General features: G+C 44.1%; 2 protein-coding genes across 3 annotated transcripts in view; one reads left to right on the forward strand and one right to left on the reverse strand.

The window, feature by feature from the left end:
* CCDC158 (coiled-coil domain containing 158) overlaps positions 1 to 17,856 on the forward strand; it is a 59,980-nt gene that overhangs the window by 34,644 nt on the left and 7,480 nt on the right. The window contains exons 23-26 of one of the 2 annotated variants that reach the window (XR_003558448.2): positions 2,061 to 2,194; positions 10,002 to 10,172; positions 11,899 to 12,037; positions 16,392 to 16,492. The gene's annotated coding sequence lies outside the window, so the exon portion shown is untranslated. The remainder of the gene's footprint in view (positions 1 to 2,060; positions 2,195 to 10,001; positions 10,173 to 11,898; positions 12,038 to 16,391; positions 16,493 to 17,856) is intronic. The other variant, XR_003558450.2, reaches the window with a different exon arrangement.
* STBD1 (starch binding domain 1) lies at positions 5,335 to 7,008 on the reverse strand. Its single transcript, XM_055706567.1, has 2 exons — positions 6,712 to 7,008; positions 5,335 to 6,603 (listed from the first exon to the last, which is right to left on the reverse strand). The coding sequence occupies exons 1-2, from the start codon at positions 6,959 to 6,961 to the stop codon at positions 5,804 to 5,806; spliced, it is 1,050 nt and encodes a 349-aa protein (XP_055562542.1). The 5' UTR covers positions 6,962 to 7,008; the 3' UTR covers positions 5,335 to 5,803.

The raw sequence follows: 17,856 nt of genomic DNA on the forward strand, positions 1-17,856 counted from the left end.
TAAAGTTAGTTTTGAAATGGTTCTTTGGGTTTTTTCTCCTTGTAAAATAAATTGGTTTTCCCCTCCCTCCATATTCATGTGATTCCTTCAATAAATTCTGATTGATTTAGATGTCCCAGAACTGCCAAGTGTTTCCAATAAAAGCAGGAAACTTGCCTATACCTCCTGTTAATGTTAAGATAAAGTATTGAACCTCACACCTAGAACCGCAAGACTGCACAGATTTTATCTTTTACCGTGATTCCTTTAAGCAGAATAGACTAATCAAGTGGTATTTGTAATGTAATTTTCACTGTTTGTTGGGTTATTTGGCTTGATTCATAGTAAAGATGGAAAGTCCACAGTCTGCCTTGGGATTAGCTTTGTAAGCACAGCCCTCATATTTTGACTTACAGCTGAGGGGGTGTGTGTTCCTCGTTTGGGACTTTTTGTCCTTCTTCAATCCATATCCCTCTATAAAAACTAAAATAGATGATGTTTAGGCAGCAAAAAATGCATTTTGAATCTATACTGACTTTTTTCCTTATAACAGTCTAGTTATAGACTTACTTAACTGGTCTTAAATATCAGGCTCCACCACCCATATTAAATTTGCTAAAATAGCTGGACATACTATTTTCAGCTGGTCTCCAAAATGCTCTTCACTTGAGTCACCAGCACAGACAACCTTCTCTTAATATGAATGCCTAAGAATAACGTTTTCAAAGGCTGTTCCTAGTTTAAGATCTGGTAATAAACAGGAAGGTATATTGAGCACACCTGGCACATATAGTAATTTATTTTAAAACCTCCTATGTCTTTTGACATTTGAGGATTTTGCAGCGGTGGGCAAATGACTTACTGCACTTAAAAGAATTAAAAGACTATCCAATGCTAAAACCAATTCCAAAATAATAAGATGAGCAGAGTCACCGAAGTATCAGATTGATATTTAAAGCCTCATTAGTGTTTGACAATATCTCAGGAAACAAGGTTTTGAAAGAAAGACAGGGGAGGAAGAACTCATCCCAAATTGAGTACTTTTCCAGAATTTGCCATTTGATTTTTGTCTGGGGACTCTTCATGAAGAGCAGATTAATAGTTCTGTCCCTTCAGAGTTTAGCAAGCCTGTCTGAGAAGTTGGTCACTGCTGGGCTGGTAGCAGGGGCGTCCTTGCTGCAAACAGTGCTAACAAAACAAGGGGCAAGCATTTGTGTTTTTCCTCATCTGCTTTCTGAAAAACAATTACTGCCTTGGATTTGTGGCAGCATGGAATGCCATGCTTGAATTCAAGGGGCTTACCCTGTGATTTTGCCTAAACCAAATGATACGTAACCACCACTCGGCAAAAGTAGCTTCATGAGCACAAGCCATGCAGGTACAAGCTGGTTTTGTTGTCTTTAAAGCTACAAAGCTAAATTAAGAGCAGGTCAAATCTCTGGAGGTCTTCTTGTGTGGGAAGGAGAGAATAGTGAGCTGTTCCTAAACTGTCCTCTGTTTGTCAACATATTTTGATTTAATTCAGATAATTTTTTTCCACTGATTCTGCAATTTTTTGCAACAGTGTTGCAATAAAGGCATCTCCCCTTTTGGTTGTATTGAAAATGAAAGTATCATTTTAGATGGCTTGTGTGTCACAGTTTGGACTTGTTATACTTATTTGAGGGATCTACCAAAGTTTTTGTAGGAAAGGGTGGGGTGTAGAGAATGAGAGCACATATTCACCCTGTAGCCCAGCAGGCTGCAAAAGTGCAATGAGAACAGACCTCAGCTGTGTGCAAGGAACCAAGCCAAAAAGAGTTTCAGACTGCAGCTCTGTGAGAATGGAAGGGAGCAGGTGGAGAGGTACAGGTAGCCAGAGAGAAGGCAGATCTGCCAAGCAGAAAGGCAGCATTGACATCCTTGCGCTGGAACTCGGTGGAGTTGGAAACAGATCTGGGCTTCCTCCGTGCCACCAGCAGAAGGCAAAGAATTGGCCTGGGGAGGTGAAAAAAGGGTCATAGACTTGTGGGCCCTAGAGCAGCTGTATATGTCCTGAACTGTGCAGCACAAATAGCACTTTATTATTCCATGTCATACAGGTGGATAACATAGGAGGACTGTTAGGCAAATCTTGACCACAGCAGGACACCACAGATGGCAACCAGACCCCTGGAGCGAAAACCTAATACGAATCTAATATTTTTTAATGGATCATGTGGAGACACTCCAAACAGTAAGTTTATCTCCCAAAGAAGACGTGGGATGGGCACAGTTTTTGCAAAGACACCTGTAGAGTGAATAGGAAGTAAACAAGTTGCAATGCAATTTTTTGTATGTGACTTTGAACTGATGTATGCCCAGGACCCATTCCAGCCTCAGGCTGTCTGCTCAGTTTACCATCCAGGTACAGGTTTAGCATTTGTATACCAACTACTTCACAAATAGGAGTAGATTGCATTTCACCTAAAAGTAATAAAATGTCTAATTTGTCAGAAGTTCATTGTCAGCAGTATGAGCAGGTGAACTTAAAAGGTAGATTGTTGGCTGCAGTCTTTCTGGCTTTGCCATGCTGTGAGTGAGACAGTTTATTATTTGCTTTTAGGTATCCTGAGCTGCTGGCTGCTAGGGTGTTACAGCCACATAGGAATGTCAGCAAGCATTTGTTTCTCACATGTAGCGTCACTGGTCTCACAGCCAGGACACAGTAGTAGATAGATACCAGCCCATTCTAGCATAATCATTTTTATGCAGGAGGGCAACGTTGTTTAAATCTGCCTTCATGCTTGAGTGAATAGATTGTTCAATAATGAGAAATCACCTCTGTAAACTTGGAGAAAATACTCTAGATTGGACAAGCAGATTAGTGTGTTCTTTCACCATGCAAATAACATTTAATTTACTTAGCATAGGCCCTGCTGGGCAAGCAGTGATGTGAATGGCATTGTAATTTAAGAGGTTACAGCAAAAGTGCAATGCAGGTCTTAGCATAAACCTTGCTTGATCATCCAGCAAGATGATGCAATCATGAGAACTATATGCATTATCTGTGGGATCAAAGTACAGGGTGTTTAATGAAAAAAAATTCTTAATTTGAGAGACTTCTCAGGGCTAGTCTGTTTGAAACATGTTCATCATTCCATTAGAGAATCTATTCTAGTGTAGGTTAAGTGGCTTTCTAGTAAATCTCTTAATCTAATACCACAGTTAATCTTCTCAGACAAGCCTCCAGTGCATATAAATACTCTCAAATGGCAGTGGCTGTTGGACAAGTGATTTTTAAGTTGACAGTAGCTTGTTCTTTGAAGAGCCTGCATCAATGGGAAAAAATTGTAAATGTCTTGAAATAATGTTTAGCTTTGACTTCAGTGATTTCTGAAGATCAACTTCTATTTCAACTGTACCTTTGTATATTAGGTATATTGTTCACTTACATTTATTGACAGAAAAGCTAAGTGCAAGAAATGCAGTTAAGGTACCAAGCCATGAGTTCCAGCACAATTTCACCTGTTCAGTTAAAGCTGTAAGTTACTGACTGAAACCCACACAAAGGTTTTGTGTACTCAGTTGTGGTGCACAAGGTCAGAACTTAAGAGCTTTCTGTTTATACACAGTGAGCATAGTCATAATTAAACAGTAGAAATACCTGTTACAGTAAAGCAGTAGCCCCTAAAATGAAAAGAGCTTCATGTTAATACTCATTTTTTAACCCAGGGCATGCTAACTATATCCTGTTTTCCTTTTGAGTTTATGTAGTAAGTAACTCAAGTACCCTATGAGTTTCCTGTTGAGAGAGTTGAGGACTAGTGTGTGTATATGCACCTGTTGAAAGACCACTGAAGCAGCATCAATCACAGGCTGAATTGTCAGCTCTGTCCTCCCTTTTGAGTCAGTTGCCAGAAATGATACCACATTCCTTCCAGAGCTGCAGTACTTCTCATACGGAAGTAGTTACAGGGGTGCTTTTCAGCCTGGAAGCACAGTTAACAAAAAGCTAACAGTCAGTCTTGAGTTTAGCTCCCACCCACATTTGCTACCTTGTTCTCTTTTTGTAAAAGGTGTCTTGAAGGAAATGAAGTGTGTTCAACTGAATCTTCAGGTTGCTCAAGACAACCAGAAAACAAAGCTAGCATCTACAGAATAACTGACCCACAGAACAATTTGCTTTGTCATGTAGCAACAGCTGGGCTGGCTTGTTTTACATGAGAAAGAGAAAGCTCCAACTTGTCGATGCAGTTGTTCATATGCCTTAGTCTCTCTCACTCCTCACTCTCCCTTCAACACCCCTACAAAATTTTCTTTAGCTGTTTTGTGGCTATGCCAGCCCACACCCAAGGATTTGTTTCATGAAGCAGCTGATCTGAAGTCCCCATAACAACAATTCAGACACTGGTTCTTCATAACAGCTCTAATATTGTCCCCCCAGCTGGATGTCCATTAACCATTACATGCAGGAAGTAAGCCTCTGAAACTCATCTTCCAGTCTATCACCAAAATCCATTCTATTTCACATACTCAGACTGCTGCAGCATGCAAAGCAGGAAGGAATTCGCACAATTAATTAGATCAGCATTGCGCTTTTGAAGTGAATGTTCCAGACCAAAGTGGTAATTTATGCACTTCCAGAATTCCTACAAAACTGCTTTTCAGACTAAATTCACTCTAGGGAGGTGATAGGTGCAAGCTAGAGCCAGGCTCCTCGTTATGGAAAGAGGAGCTTGAAGTGTCATCAGGTCTTTGTAACCAGAAATACAAAAAGCAGGCAAGCAGAGCAGCTTTCTGCTTCTGTCATATAAAAAAATATCAACTGGTTGAAGCTGGAAGTATTTTACTTTATCTGGCATAATAGAAGGCCACAACTTAAAATTGGTGTTGAAAATCTTAGTCTTCAGGAAAAAAACAAACCCCAAAACCAAACAACGTAAGAGTTTAAGCCAAGTAGTTGCTAACAATACTGTGGGGTATTGTTACTAGGTAAGCAGACTATGCCACCTAATTCTTTCAGAAAGAATCTTACTCCCTAGCCATCACAGCAGTCCAGTTGCTGTTTGGGGTTTTTTTTGTTTTGGTTTTTTTGTGTGTGTTTTTTTTTAAAAAGCTTGCTCCCACCCTGACAAAGTAATTCATTAAGCCCAGACAGTCCTTTCTGACCTTTACTCTCAGCAGGATGATCTGACTAAAAGGGACTTACCTGCCAAGCCTTCATTGGAGCAGAGGTGCTTCCTGGAAAGTAGGGAGTAGAGAATTAAGTCCTTTGGGGTTAAACCTTTGTTACTCCCAAGAGTGCCAGCTACTTTTCAGGAATTCTTTAGCACTAAGATTTCAGGTCAAGTAACTCACTGCTATCAAAGTTATTAAAATGAGTCAGTTCACTGGTCAAGTTGTAACAGACTGTCAGTCTGAAAATGTTTATTGTTGCTCAATACATTACATAAGTTAAAACACTTAAGTTACTATTACAGTGTAGGTAACCACACTTCCTAGTATGCTTCAAAAGCCGTAAGCAGTTAGTACAAAGATGCATCCCACAGCCCCACTCAAAGCAACACAAACTCAAGTCCAGGGTCCAGATTTACCTGGACAGGCAGCTGCTTGGAATGCTGCTCATGCCTTCGTAGCCTACCTTGCACATCTTCAGAATGTGTTTGAAGTTGATTTTTCAGGTTGCTAAATGATTTCCTAAAGAGGGGGGCAGAGATCTGATGCTCGCATTTTTACCAGGTTTGATAGGGGATTTTACACAGCTCTGCACTTGAGGCTTGCTACTGAAGGAGGGTTGAAGTTTAGGGGCTCTGTAATTAGTCTATGCAGGTTTGCCATTAGATAAGCACCTTCCCAACCCCCATTAATGGTATCCCCACCACTGATGAACCATTTGATCTTCATGTTCAGTCACTAGGGTCCTGTTACCACATTCTTCCCAACGTCGGACCTTCCCATTCTCCACCAAGATAAATTTCCACTCTACTTTGGTGTCTACTGGCAAACTAATGGATTCAGACCAGAAGCCATCCTTGTCATACTTGAGGGGAACATAGCTGTGCCACTGGCCCAGACACTCATGGTCACCAGTAACACCTATCAGCTGAGCATCAGAGTGTGTGAAGTAGTGCACACGGAAAGTCACGTGGATATTTTGGAACATGGGGGGCACGGCTGCAACTCTCTTGGCTTTCAAGTCCCCATCAGGGCAGTCTCCTTGATCCCATTCCTTGCTGTCAGAGTCTTCCACGCTGCTGTTCTTGCCAGCCTCCCCCCAGGCCAGGTGCTCGGAAACAACTTCCCACTCTTCCTGGTCCAGGTCCCTGCTCTCAGCTGGCTGACCCGGCCGCTCCTCACTCGCATCCTTACAAACATCATCAGAGGCTCCGGCTGAGTTCGTGCACCATCCGTCACTTGCGGATCCCACCTGGGCTCTCTGCTCGCCTGCCGGGCCGCCGTGGGTGCCAGCCGGCGGGTGCTCCCTGGGGTCGGTGGCACCCCGCTTCGGGAGCTGCCGCTCCACCTCCAGAAGCTCGCTGCTGCGGACGTGGTTATGCTCCTTCCCGGCTACAGCCGCTGGATCCTCTCCTGGCCCCCGCGGCAAGGCCAGGGCAGCAGCCTCGGCGCCCCGCAGCTCCGGCTCCCCGCTCCCCGGCGGCTCCCCTGCGAACGGCACCGCGTTAACCAGGCGGGGGTCGAGCGGCGCAGCCCTGCCCAGCCCCGCAGCCGCGAGCCCCCGGCCGGCCCCGAGCAGCGCCCCCGCCCCGGTACCTGCGGCCGCCGCCTGGCTCCTCGCCCCCCGGGGCCCCTCGCCGGCCGCCGCCCGGCCGCCCTCCTCGCCTCGCCCGTCGCGGCCGCCGTACCAGAACCAGGCGACGAGGGCGGCCAGCAGCCCCACCAGCAGCGCCGGCCACAGCCCCGCTCCCAGCCAGCCCGAGGCGCGGCCCTCGGCGGGCAGGGCGGCGGGGCGCGGCGCGGCGGCGGGCGGCTGCAGCACGGGCGGGCCGCGGTCCCGGGCCATGGCCGAGCGCGGGCGGCGGGGTGGCCGCCCCCGGCGCCGCTTATAGCCGGGCTGGGCCCCGGGGAGGAGCCGGCCCGCGGCGGGAGGGGCTGCCCTTGGCGCCGGGAGGGCGGGGGCGGCAGGGGAAAGGCGGCTCAGAAGGGAGAAAGTAGGAAGTCAGGGGGGCAAAAGTTGGAAAGCTTGCTTTCTCCCCCCCCTCCCTTTTCTACCATCTCTCCCTTCCCCCCCCCCGCCCCGTATCTTCCCACATTTTGGCCCCGTAGCCCGGCACTCTGCTCGGGGGAGCCGTGCTGCCAGTGTCGTACAGCACGGGTAACGCGCAAGCGGCGGGGGCTGCACGCGAGGGTCGGGGGCCGCTGCCTGAGGTTTGTCCCGGTTTTGTATGGAAGCAAGCACTGGAGCTGTCAGCTGCGGAACCTTGTGGAGTTTAACCCTAGCAGTACCGTGGCCTCAGGTCTGTGTGCTCTAACAGGGTGCACGGAGGGTGTCTGATCCGCCTGTGCTTTCGATGTTTGAGCTCGTGAAAATGCAGGCTTTCTCTGGTATCCCTGAGAAGTGAATTAACGAATTTGGAACTTCTGCACCATACTCGAATGACTACAACTGGATTTCTTAACTTTGTCCTGCTCTCCTGTCTTCCATATTATGCTCAGGATGCTTTTTTGGCCTACCAGCACTTCAGAGTCCATTAGTGCAGAGGATATTTGATGGGTTTTTTTTAATTTACCTTCATTTTACCTACCTAGTTTTCCTCTTGAAGTGATGATGTAAAATTTTATTTCAAAACAGATAAATCTTACTAGGAACCCAAGAAATCTACTAAACACAACTCAAGACTCTCTGTTTTGAATTGTTAATTTTGAAGTGATAAACTGTGAAAATGTTTATCAGTGTAGACTATTAATACCAAAGAAGAGAGAAGGCGTTAGGGGAGGCAGTTCCATTCACTTTTGACTGCTGCCTTTTTAAAATCCATTCTCTTTATCTGAACAAAGGCATTGTCATTACTTGATTTCTAAAGCCCGCTGATGAGATTCCATCTGCTATCTCATTAGAAAAGAGAATGGCTAAGTAGATGTCCCAATAAATCTATTTCCAGTGTGTGAACTTCTTAATCTTTCAGTGTCATTTAGAGCAGTGCTACCTCAGCTTAACAGGACAGTAAATGTCATTGGAATTTATAGAAGCACAAGTGTGCAGGGTTTGCGGTGAAGTTCCTTGGCTGATACAGAATATGGAGGCCTGTGCAAATACACTGTATTAATGATCTAAATATTTTTGCTTTCTTTGCTTACCACAGTAGCAAAGCCACCTTCTCTGAAGCCCTCCTCCAACGAAGTGCTGAGCTTGTGCTTAAGTAAAAAGTATCTATTTTGGTACTTTGATGTGTGGGACGTGTTCAGGCATGTGCTAAACAATCTTCTGCTGGATGATACAATGAAAAAAAAGAGCTGAGAAGCTAGGACCTGCCTGGGCACTTTCTCAGTGAATGTGGTTTTGGCTGCACTCTCTTTTACTTTTCACCACTTCAAGGTGCATCTTAGCCTTGCTACTTAAAACACACACTTGACTGTAATGAGTTGTGCTAACTACTGAAACTCTGCACAGTAGGTGACATTTTCACAGTTCACTTACATTCCTTTTTCCTAGCCTTTAAAATGGAGACAGTCCCATGGTCTGTATTTGTACACCACCTTGCTCAGTTGGGATGATCAGTTAGGGCACCTACGTACTACTGTTCTTTAGGTACTATGTGGTGTACTGCAATTTAAAATTCCTAGTCGTCTCCCTGAAACAGAGCAGACAAAAATCATTTATTATTTTATCATTACACTAAAAAAGCATCCTTCTGCCAGCCCTCAGCACAGATGAAGAGGTAGCCTTTGGAGCTGCTTACCTCAGTATTTCTTTTCTTCAATATATTTGATGAAACAGCTTAGGAAGGAAGAGACACTAAACTAACACAGCTTAGAAGTGACTACTAAAGAAATACTTAAGGAGCAGTTTATTTTGAAGACAGAAAAATGCATGTGATGAAAGACAGTGTGCTGCTTTAATGAGCAAGAAAAGAGCAAAGGTCTCCTCTGCTTCTATTCATCTTCCATGCTCATACAAGTCTCTTCTGTTGCCAGACTTTTTTTTTTTTAGCCAGTATCTACGGAAGAAACTAAAGTGAAGCACACATATTGCTTTGAGTGCTCAGAGAGTAATTGCTGTTACTAGAAATGAATTTGAATGATTACAGAAAGAGGCAGTCGCAAAGGCAGAGGACCTAGGTGCCACCAGAGACCAGCTTGCTGCCCAGCCAGGCAGGGAAGGGCAGTTCTGTAACCCAGATCCTGGATTCCCACACAAGTCCTGCGTAGTCCCCAGAGGGCATGTGCAATTTTTGCTCAGTTGCTTCCAGGTGCCATCAGCATCCAAGCATCCGCTGATGCGAACGTACTTTGAGTGGTGTGGTCTCCTAGACCAGGGCCATCCTTGTAATCTGCTGTGGAACAGCCACAGTTCAGAGGTGAGGGAGGTTTTTGTGAGCAAGGCATTCCGCTTTATCAATGATTGCTTGTTTGCAGTGGCTGCAGTGGGTGACAGGACCTGAAAAGGCTTCATAATTTGCAAACCTCCTGGCTGAATTGCACTTTAGTCCAGCGTAAGTCCACACTGTTGCAGAAAAGAGTTATCTGACCCTTCAGCTCTCCTGTCCTCCTGTTTTGTGCAGGTCTTTGCTTTTATGTGCCCATTGAAGTGGGTCAGATTAGGTAATTGATCCAGCTGAAAATTAACACAGGAAATTTAGAAAATGTTTCTTTTCATCCAGACAAATACTTGTGCCAACAGAAAACAAGAACGGGTGGCTAGAGGAAAGGCAGGCCTTTCCCTTTCAGAAGTAATGTGCATTTATGCTGGATATAACTAGGTTTAGGTGCTTCAGTCATGGCTGTAAGAATGATACCCTGTCCAGGTAGCAGCGAATCTGTGCTTTGGAACTCCTCTTAGGTTGTCTATAATTTATTTTCTGTTTCCTTTTTTTTAAAACAAGGTTCTTGGCAAATACTAAGGCTGAAATTCCTGAGTCACTGATCACTTATTGAGTGTTAGAAGGAAGGATGCTGGACAGAAGAGAAGTGAGAAGAGTCACAGCCCAAGAGCTCACAGCATGCTGAGGACTGTGGTTCCTGTTCTGAAGCAAACACACAGATCATTGCAGATGGTGACTTACCCCTGGGTTTTGGTAGCCCTTCCTCTCTAGGAATTCTTGAAATGCTCACATCCCATAGAACACAGAGACCTCTGCCTCCTAAGGGAATTTCCAAAGCAGATTAACAGAAGTGCTCCAAAATGTATTTTGCATTTTTTTAAAGCTTTAATTGGAAACAAAGCAACAGTGCAATAAAGGGGCAAGGAGATAGTTTCTTAAAATCTCAGGACACAGTTCTGTTTCTAATTAATTCAAGATTTTAGTTTGTTCATGCAGTCATTTCTGATGTGGCATTAGTATGGAAGTTAGTGTTCTGTGAATACTGAGGCTTCATTGCACCATTGTTTATTCAGTAAAGTTGCTGGACCATATTTTGAAAAGCTCCACGTGACTGCAGAATTACTAGCCAGCTGACTGGCCTAAGTTCAGGACCTTCAAACCTGCCACCTTTTTGTATTTCAAAACGAAAATAGTAGGGCAGATATTTACTATTACAGTTGTATTAGACAACTCTACAGCCATAGCTGTTGCTAGGAAGTCCTGGCCCACATGCAGTCTCAAATGAACTTTCTGAATTTTATCCTGTAAGCTGTGCCATCTAGTGTGGTGACAGGGAATCTCAGCTGTGGCTTAAAAGCGAGTGAGAAATGCCGTGGTGAACCAGACCCGTGGTGAATTTATCCCACTGTTCTGGCTCTGGCGGTGGCACTAGGAGATGCTATTTAGGGAGCGCTTTTAAGCCTGGCCAGTGTCTGATCCACAGCTGCTGTATTAAGAATGGTGGAGAGTACTGATCTTAAACAAGCCTTGTGTGTGCACAGTGCTTCTTCCAGTTTTACTTTTATAATAGAACAAAATGGAAACATGAACAAGTACAGAAGAAATACAAATTAAGGAGCCCTGGTATTCCCTGTGGCAATACTGTCGGAGCCTCTGGAAATTCCACAGACAACTCAAGAATGAGTTTGGCAGGGGAAGCTTTATAGGGGTTTGCAGAGAGCTCTTCCTGAGCGTAAGGGCAGCATATGTAAAAAACCCAGTGGTGCTTTTATGAAACTCTGTTGACGAGGGGAAGGACAACAGGTCACAGGTGAGGTTGGAAGCAGATAGCAGCTTTCTGATAATAGGAGCTGTTAGTGTTTTCTCAGTGCCAAGCCTTACACCATGGATGCTCACTGCCACAGAGTGAAAACCCAAGCAGTCATTGTCACCAGTCAGGTGAATAGTAAGAGATATTATGCCTCTTATTCTCGCTGCAAGTGGTGCACAGGCATGTTCCCATAACCTACATGCCCTGTAGTCATTAACTCCACTGGGCTCCGTGTCAGTGGTACACAGTGCTCACAGTACCTTCTTAACAGGTGGTGTCATAAAACTGTGAACACCATTGTCTGTTTCTTTCAGATCTGTTATAGGTTCACCCACATTTTGCTTTTTCCATGTTTTAGGGTCAAGGTACCAAGCAGCATATCTACCCTTAACAACTTCAGGCTGGCACGATTCCTAAAAGTATAGAATAGTAACTCCCTTATTCATATTTCCTACTGATAGAGCAGATACCAAGTACTAGTGCTGCATAGGTGTGCTTTGGTAGTTACCACTTGCAGTGGCCGTAAGGTATAATCATGCTGATTCTTTCAGTGTGAAGAATATTATACAGAAGACTTATGTCCTGTCTACTATGCTTGTTAAGTTTTCTAACCCAGCCATTTGCTAGTGATTTGTTTTTTCTTTACAGCCAAAAAGCGTAGGCAGTTTAAGTGGAAATGGTCAGATTTGCTTGGGAATATACCTCTTCAGTGAAAGACGAAGCGCGTTAGAGTGAAAGAAGGCAAGTAGGGGATACACAGATGGAGCTGCGGAAACAACTACGGAAGGTATTTTGTTCATTTCTTCTGTCCCCAGTGAGAAGATGTGCCCAAAGACAGAGCTAAAAGGAGATGGGAAAAGCAACAACATCATCTCATAGATATCTTAACCATAGCTCACAAAGCTCAATCTAAAGTAGCTTTGCCTAGAAGCCAGGTTAAAATCTAAAATTCAAGACTCTGCTGCCATGGAGATTTTCTTGGCTTGACACTTTCTGCGTTGGGTCCCCACCCACCCAGGCAGAAAAATGGGAAGGGCAAAGTAATCATATGCTTTGGATCTCACACTCCGGGAAGAAACTGTAACCCTGACTGTCTTTCTGTACCATCTTTTTCCCATATTAGTTGCGAGTATCGTCGACTATGAACACTGGATGCTCTTTTCTGTGCACCATTTCACAGTAGCCTGCAGGTGGCACGAGGAGCATGTCTGACAGTAAAAGCCCTTCGTTTCCAGACAGCGAAGACGTGGTTCCTCTCAATTTCTCCTAGCCTTTGAAAAGCAATGTTTTCCATACCTTCTGTCCTAGATTGCTGACCAAGAAGTTGCTTTCTGCACTAAGACACTGAGGAATGTAGGGAGAGAAGAGAAGCAGGCAGATTAGACCTTGTGGGAGTGCCTCCTCAGAACTGCCCTTCAGAGTGGTTAGTAATGAGGGTACCCCAGATCCAGACCTACTTTACATTATCAGCCACTCAAATCTGGAAGGCAGCCAGTGAAGAGGAGGGAAAAGCTGTTTCTCATAGTGAATCAGCTATCAGTGAATGTGTGCCTGTAGCGCTTACAGTCATGGTGAAGGAAAGCCAGGTGCCATCAGAGCCTTTCCTTGTGTCCAAAGAATCAAAGGCAATAGGCTGAAAGGGACATCAGGAGTCCAGGGCATCTGTAGGCTGCTGGTGGCCTGGACGTCATCCATGAATGTTTTTTTTTAACCTGCTCTCCCCCAACACCCACATGGATGGCAGATATGTTTCTGCCTGTCAACAGGCACAGGTTCCCAACTACTGCCAGTTACAAATTTGAATGTTTATATTGCTATTAGCAAAATTCAAATATTGTAAGACAGTAAAGCTTAGATATATCTTAAGGGCTTTATTCCTCATAGCCACCAAAATAATTGTAAAATACAAGAGGTCCATGGATTCTTTTCAAAAAACCTTTTTATCTTAACCATCAAGAAGTGCTGGTCTGTTTTACCCTTCTGCTGTAAGACATCAACTTGCCAATGGGTATGTAAGCTAATCCTGAAAGAGGGATAAACCAGAGCCTTCAGAATGATGTATTTCACTGTTTAACTGTCCTTTCTGTTACAAAATCATTGCTAGTTTTTAATCTAAATCTGTCCACTCCCCCTGAACTCACTTTACTCTGTCCCAAAGAAACATGGGAAGCAAAGTATTTCCAGTTTTTTTTATCACCCTTGTACTTAGTTGGAGCTTCTCATGCATGTTCTCAGTTATCTCTTAGCTGTATTAGAAACTCAGTTTGCTCCATCTTGGCACATTGATCATAGGTGTATTATCATTCCTGTAGCTCTCCCTGTTTTCCTTGGAATTTGTTTATATCCTTCTTAAAGAACAGCAACCAAACCTGGACACAGACATCACCCCCAGAGGTGGTCTTACCCAGGCTGAGAAGTAGAGAGGGTTATTCTCATGTTCGTCTTTGTTTTCGTGATAGGATGCTTCGGGTTTTTGCACAACCAGCATGTTGCTGACATTTACAATGTACCAAAATCCCTATATCTTTCCCTTGCTGAACTCCTACCTAGCCATTTGTTCCTCATTCAGAAATTTCAGCTGAGAAGTTCTGCTTGGGAGAAGTTATTTGGCCCTGTTTTCACACTCCCTTATTTTCCAGGTTTTGTCCAATATGTTGGGATCACTTTGAATCCATTTGAAGTCCTTTAACATCTTTGTAGTGTTTTCTAACTGGGGTTCATCTGCAAATTGAGCAGAATCTTTGGAAATACACCAGTTTTTCAAGGATTTTGAAGGAAACAGCTTGTCATTCTGACTTTGGTCTACTATATTTCCTTATTATAATGCATTTCATCCTCACTTAGCTGACTCAAAATATCTAACAGGTCTAATGCCATTCTTTCCTACTTACCCATAGTAATCTGATTTGGAATTCCTTCTTGGGTTTGAGGTAGAACTTATTGCTTGCCCAGGCCAGTATCTTACTGCATTTCCTGTGCTTTCTCTGAACTTGAGTACTGTGCCAGTAATATCAAGGAATGACAGCTTTCCCTAAATCTCTTTCCCTTGTAGATTTGTTTTCCATGAGCCATTATTTGCCAGCTTGAAAAAGTTTATCAGTCACTGTCTCCACAAGTCATGCTCTCTGTTTTGTTTTTCTCCATTCTCCTTTTCCCTAGCTGGTACAGTTACACTTCATATGCTATTTCATGATTGGTGCCTGATGCTTTTTACCTCCTCCCAGGTGAGAATCAAATACCTTCTAAGGATTTGAAGGAGGAGGGAGAAAATACAAGACACTGCAAGGCAGAGGAAAAGAAACCAGTGAAAATCTCTCCTTGGAGCCCAGTAGAAAGAGGTTAAAGTTGCAGATCTATAGATCTTGCTCAATTAAGTATTTCCATGTGCACAGTATTTTAATCTCTATGCTCTTTAGAGACATAATGAGATATGCTCCAAAAATGTCTTTGTTCTTCAGTGGAAGTTCTATGTGCAACAGAGTGGCAGGGTCAACCATACAGGAATAGACTAAAACAATAAGAAGACATCATTCTGTTATAGTATGTTACTTTGCCAGTGATGGGGAGCAGCAGAGACCCCAAAGCATAAAACACAGTATAATATATTTGGCTAATTTCTGTGAAATGGTAAGTGTCTCAAGCTCATCTCAGGTTCACTGAAGTTGTGGTACCCAGTGTAGTACCCAGTAGCCTTTAGAAACAGAGTCATAAATAAAATGTTCCAGCAAATTCATGCTGATAGACTCTTGTGGCTGTCTAACATCCTAGAGACATTATGCTTTGACTTCCATATAGATTCTGTACGTTGTCAGGCTTATAGAAAAAAGACAGCCAAATACTTATTTTCATATAACTTTTAACACAGAAGTTATCAAAGTCCAAAGTCTAAAGAGCGCTGAAAAAACAGACACAGGCTTGAGTTTTGTGATAAAAAAAAAAAAAGGGGGACATCTGTGTTTGTAGCTGGCAGGTATAATCTTCTAAGCTGGAGACAGAAAACAGTTGATTCTGAGAAAGTACCTGAACCGCGTTTGTACCTCGTGGAAAGAACACCTTCTGAGAGGACACTCAGCAGGGAGTTGGTGTACAGTGTGGTATCATTTTGCACTCTCTTACAGCGTATTACCTGTGTTGGCAAGCTTTACAGGCAAATGTCTTCTTTCAGCTGGATCATCCCACATGTATTCTCTTAGCCTAGCTGTGATGTTTATTTACTGTGAAATGAAGCTTTTTGTCACACTTGAAGGGGGCTTTAGCGCCATGTCTCTGGTGTCATCACCAGGCTCATAGAAATATGGCTATTACACCACCTTAAATATTCCTTTGGATTCAGTGCCAGGCATAATAACCTGCATTTCTGAGTAAACATTTTGCTGACCTGTGTCTGAAGTTTATCGAAATGAAGTATCACATGAGCCAATGACCTGTAGAGGAGTAAAACAGCTCTAAGTCACAGAGGCCCCTAAGTGAGCTTGCTTTATTTTGACAAGCACTTTTCTCACGCCCAGCCTGGCTGTCTATTCTTTCACATTTCTTCATGTATCACTGAGTGCAAGTATTTCATTCTCAGGAGGACAAGATACTCCTAATCTTCAGCAGATGACTTAGGCCAAACCCTTGCAGAATTTCTGAATATGGGTGTTCATGCTCCCTTTGTTTAGATGATGCTTTCCTGAAAGCTGAAAGTGATTAGGTCGTTGCATAAATCACATGGGCAAATTCAAAATGAAGCTCTCAATTCCCTGAATTTGCCTTTTTTTCTGTTTCCTGGCTGCTTACCATATGGGGACTCTTTACAACTCTCTTGCGAAAGGATTCTCCCAAATGGTCTATAAGCTGTGGTTGTAGAGTGTTTATCATCACAACCCAAACAGGTTTGATAACAGGTCTGGTATCACAGAGTTGCAGGGGGGTATCTTCATTGATGTTACATATTTCTCCTCCCAGAAATAAGAAGCCAGGGATATAAATGAGGCAGCCACAGGAATCTTTCATGTGCCTTGAAATACAGTTTTGCTGATACCAAATCTGCATGCCCTATTCTGAAACTGTTCCCACAAGTTCCTCTTTCCTGAGTTAAGAATGTTTGGAGGAGGATGTTGTTGGTCACTTAGTCATGTGCTGCTTTGGTCTGATGACAGGAGAAAGCATGAAGTCCTTTCCCACCCAGTCATGTAGGAGGAAAAGGCAAGACATGAGTGACTCCATCCTGAGACCCAGATCACAAGCTAGAACCAAGCAGGTGTGTAATTTTTTTTTTCTTCCCCAAAGTATTCCCTGCTTTGCCATTACTGTGGTGTCAAGGGATACAGCTAACCTATACAAGGTATCGCAGACTGCACTGAAGGTCTAGCTTAATGCTTCCCATCCCAGGGACCAGCACTGCTTTTGGCCACAAGATATTAAATACTCAAAATTGAGGCTGACAGGCACAACGAAGTGCAACATTGTGCTGGGGCTGGTGCACCGTGTCTGACAAGGAACAGGGACAGATGAGCTAGATTCTGCAAGGTGCACAGGCCTAGAAATAGCAAAAGGGTGCTGGGTCGTTCTCAGGCAGCATTCACCCTCCCTTTCCCCAACAATGTTTTTTTCTTAGTGTTGTCACTTTTGTGTTGAAAAAAATGGTGCAAATAGTTGAAGGTAGCATTGCCCTCAACAGCTGTGAGCAGTTGTACTCCCAGAGGGAGGCTGGTGACCTGCCCCACCAGACAGTTGGTGAACTTTGTTTACTGTACCCGAATAAAATCCCACTAAACACAGATGCTCATCACGTCGTAGTGCCAAAGCTTTGCATTCAGCAGGCAGACTGAGGGGCAGCGATTCTGAGCCACTGACCTTCTGCAGCATGTCTCTGCATCTCCTCAGGTGGGGCTCGGAGATGGACTACATCCACTGAAGGGAACGGTTTGTCCAGATCGTGCATGTGCACAGATCTAAAGAAAGGAGATGCCATAGGCTTCCTGCCAGGATTAGGCCCCCTTGTTTCTTTAACTCCCCAGTCTGGGCTCCTTGAATATCGTTTCCTCCATCCTTCTCCTGCACCAGTCAGTTAAAACCTCCACTGTCTGGCATATTTCCCGGGAAGCCAGTGCCTGTCGTGCCTTTAGCTAGTGTTGCTCTGCCCTGGGACAGGAGCTGAGGGCTGTCACACACACAGCCTCTTTGTATAAGCTGGTAGACACAAGCTATTTGTATCAAGGCTGACATATAAAGCATTTGTTTACGAACAGCTGCCACTGACTAGTCGGGAGTAAGGCTACGGAGTAAGAATGATGCATTCTGACCTTACTTCTGGGCCTACCAAGTGTGCATTTAAGTGCAGTAGACATTGGGAATCAGGAAGAGACTCCCGATGTGAGCCATTTTGGTCTCTTTCCTCATCTGTGCCAGTAAGTATGGGGCACTTAAGGACTGAGACTGCAGGATTTGTGCGTGGGAAGACTCCAGAGAGCTCAGCTGTGCTGCGCTCGCTCCGCTGATACTGCCTGCTAAAAGATACCTACATTTCAGAATTTTAATTAGTTAGTTGATCACCCGAATAAATAATAATGTAATGCGGGCTAGCAGAATCATCCAATTGCAGCCCTCAATACCTATGTTTAT

The sequence above is a fragment of the Falco cherrug genome, chromosome 1, assembly GCF_023634085.1.
Source record: "Falco cherrug isolate bFalChe1 chromosome 1, bFalChe1.pri, whole genome shotgun sequence".
Classification (NCBI taxonomy): Eukaryota; Metazoa; Chordata; class Aves; order Falconiformes; family Falconidae; genus Falco; species Falco cherrug.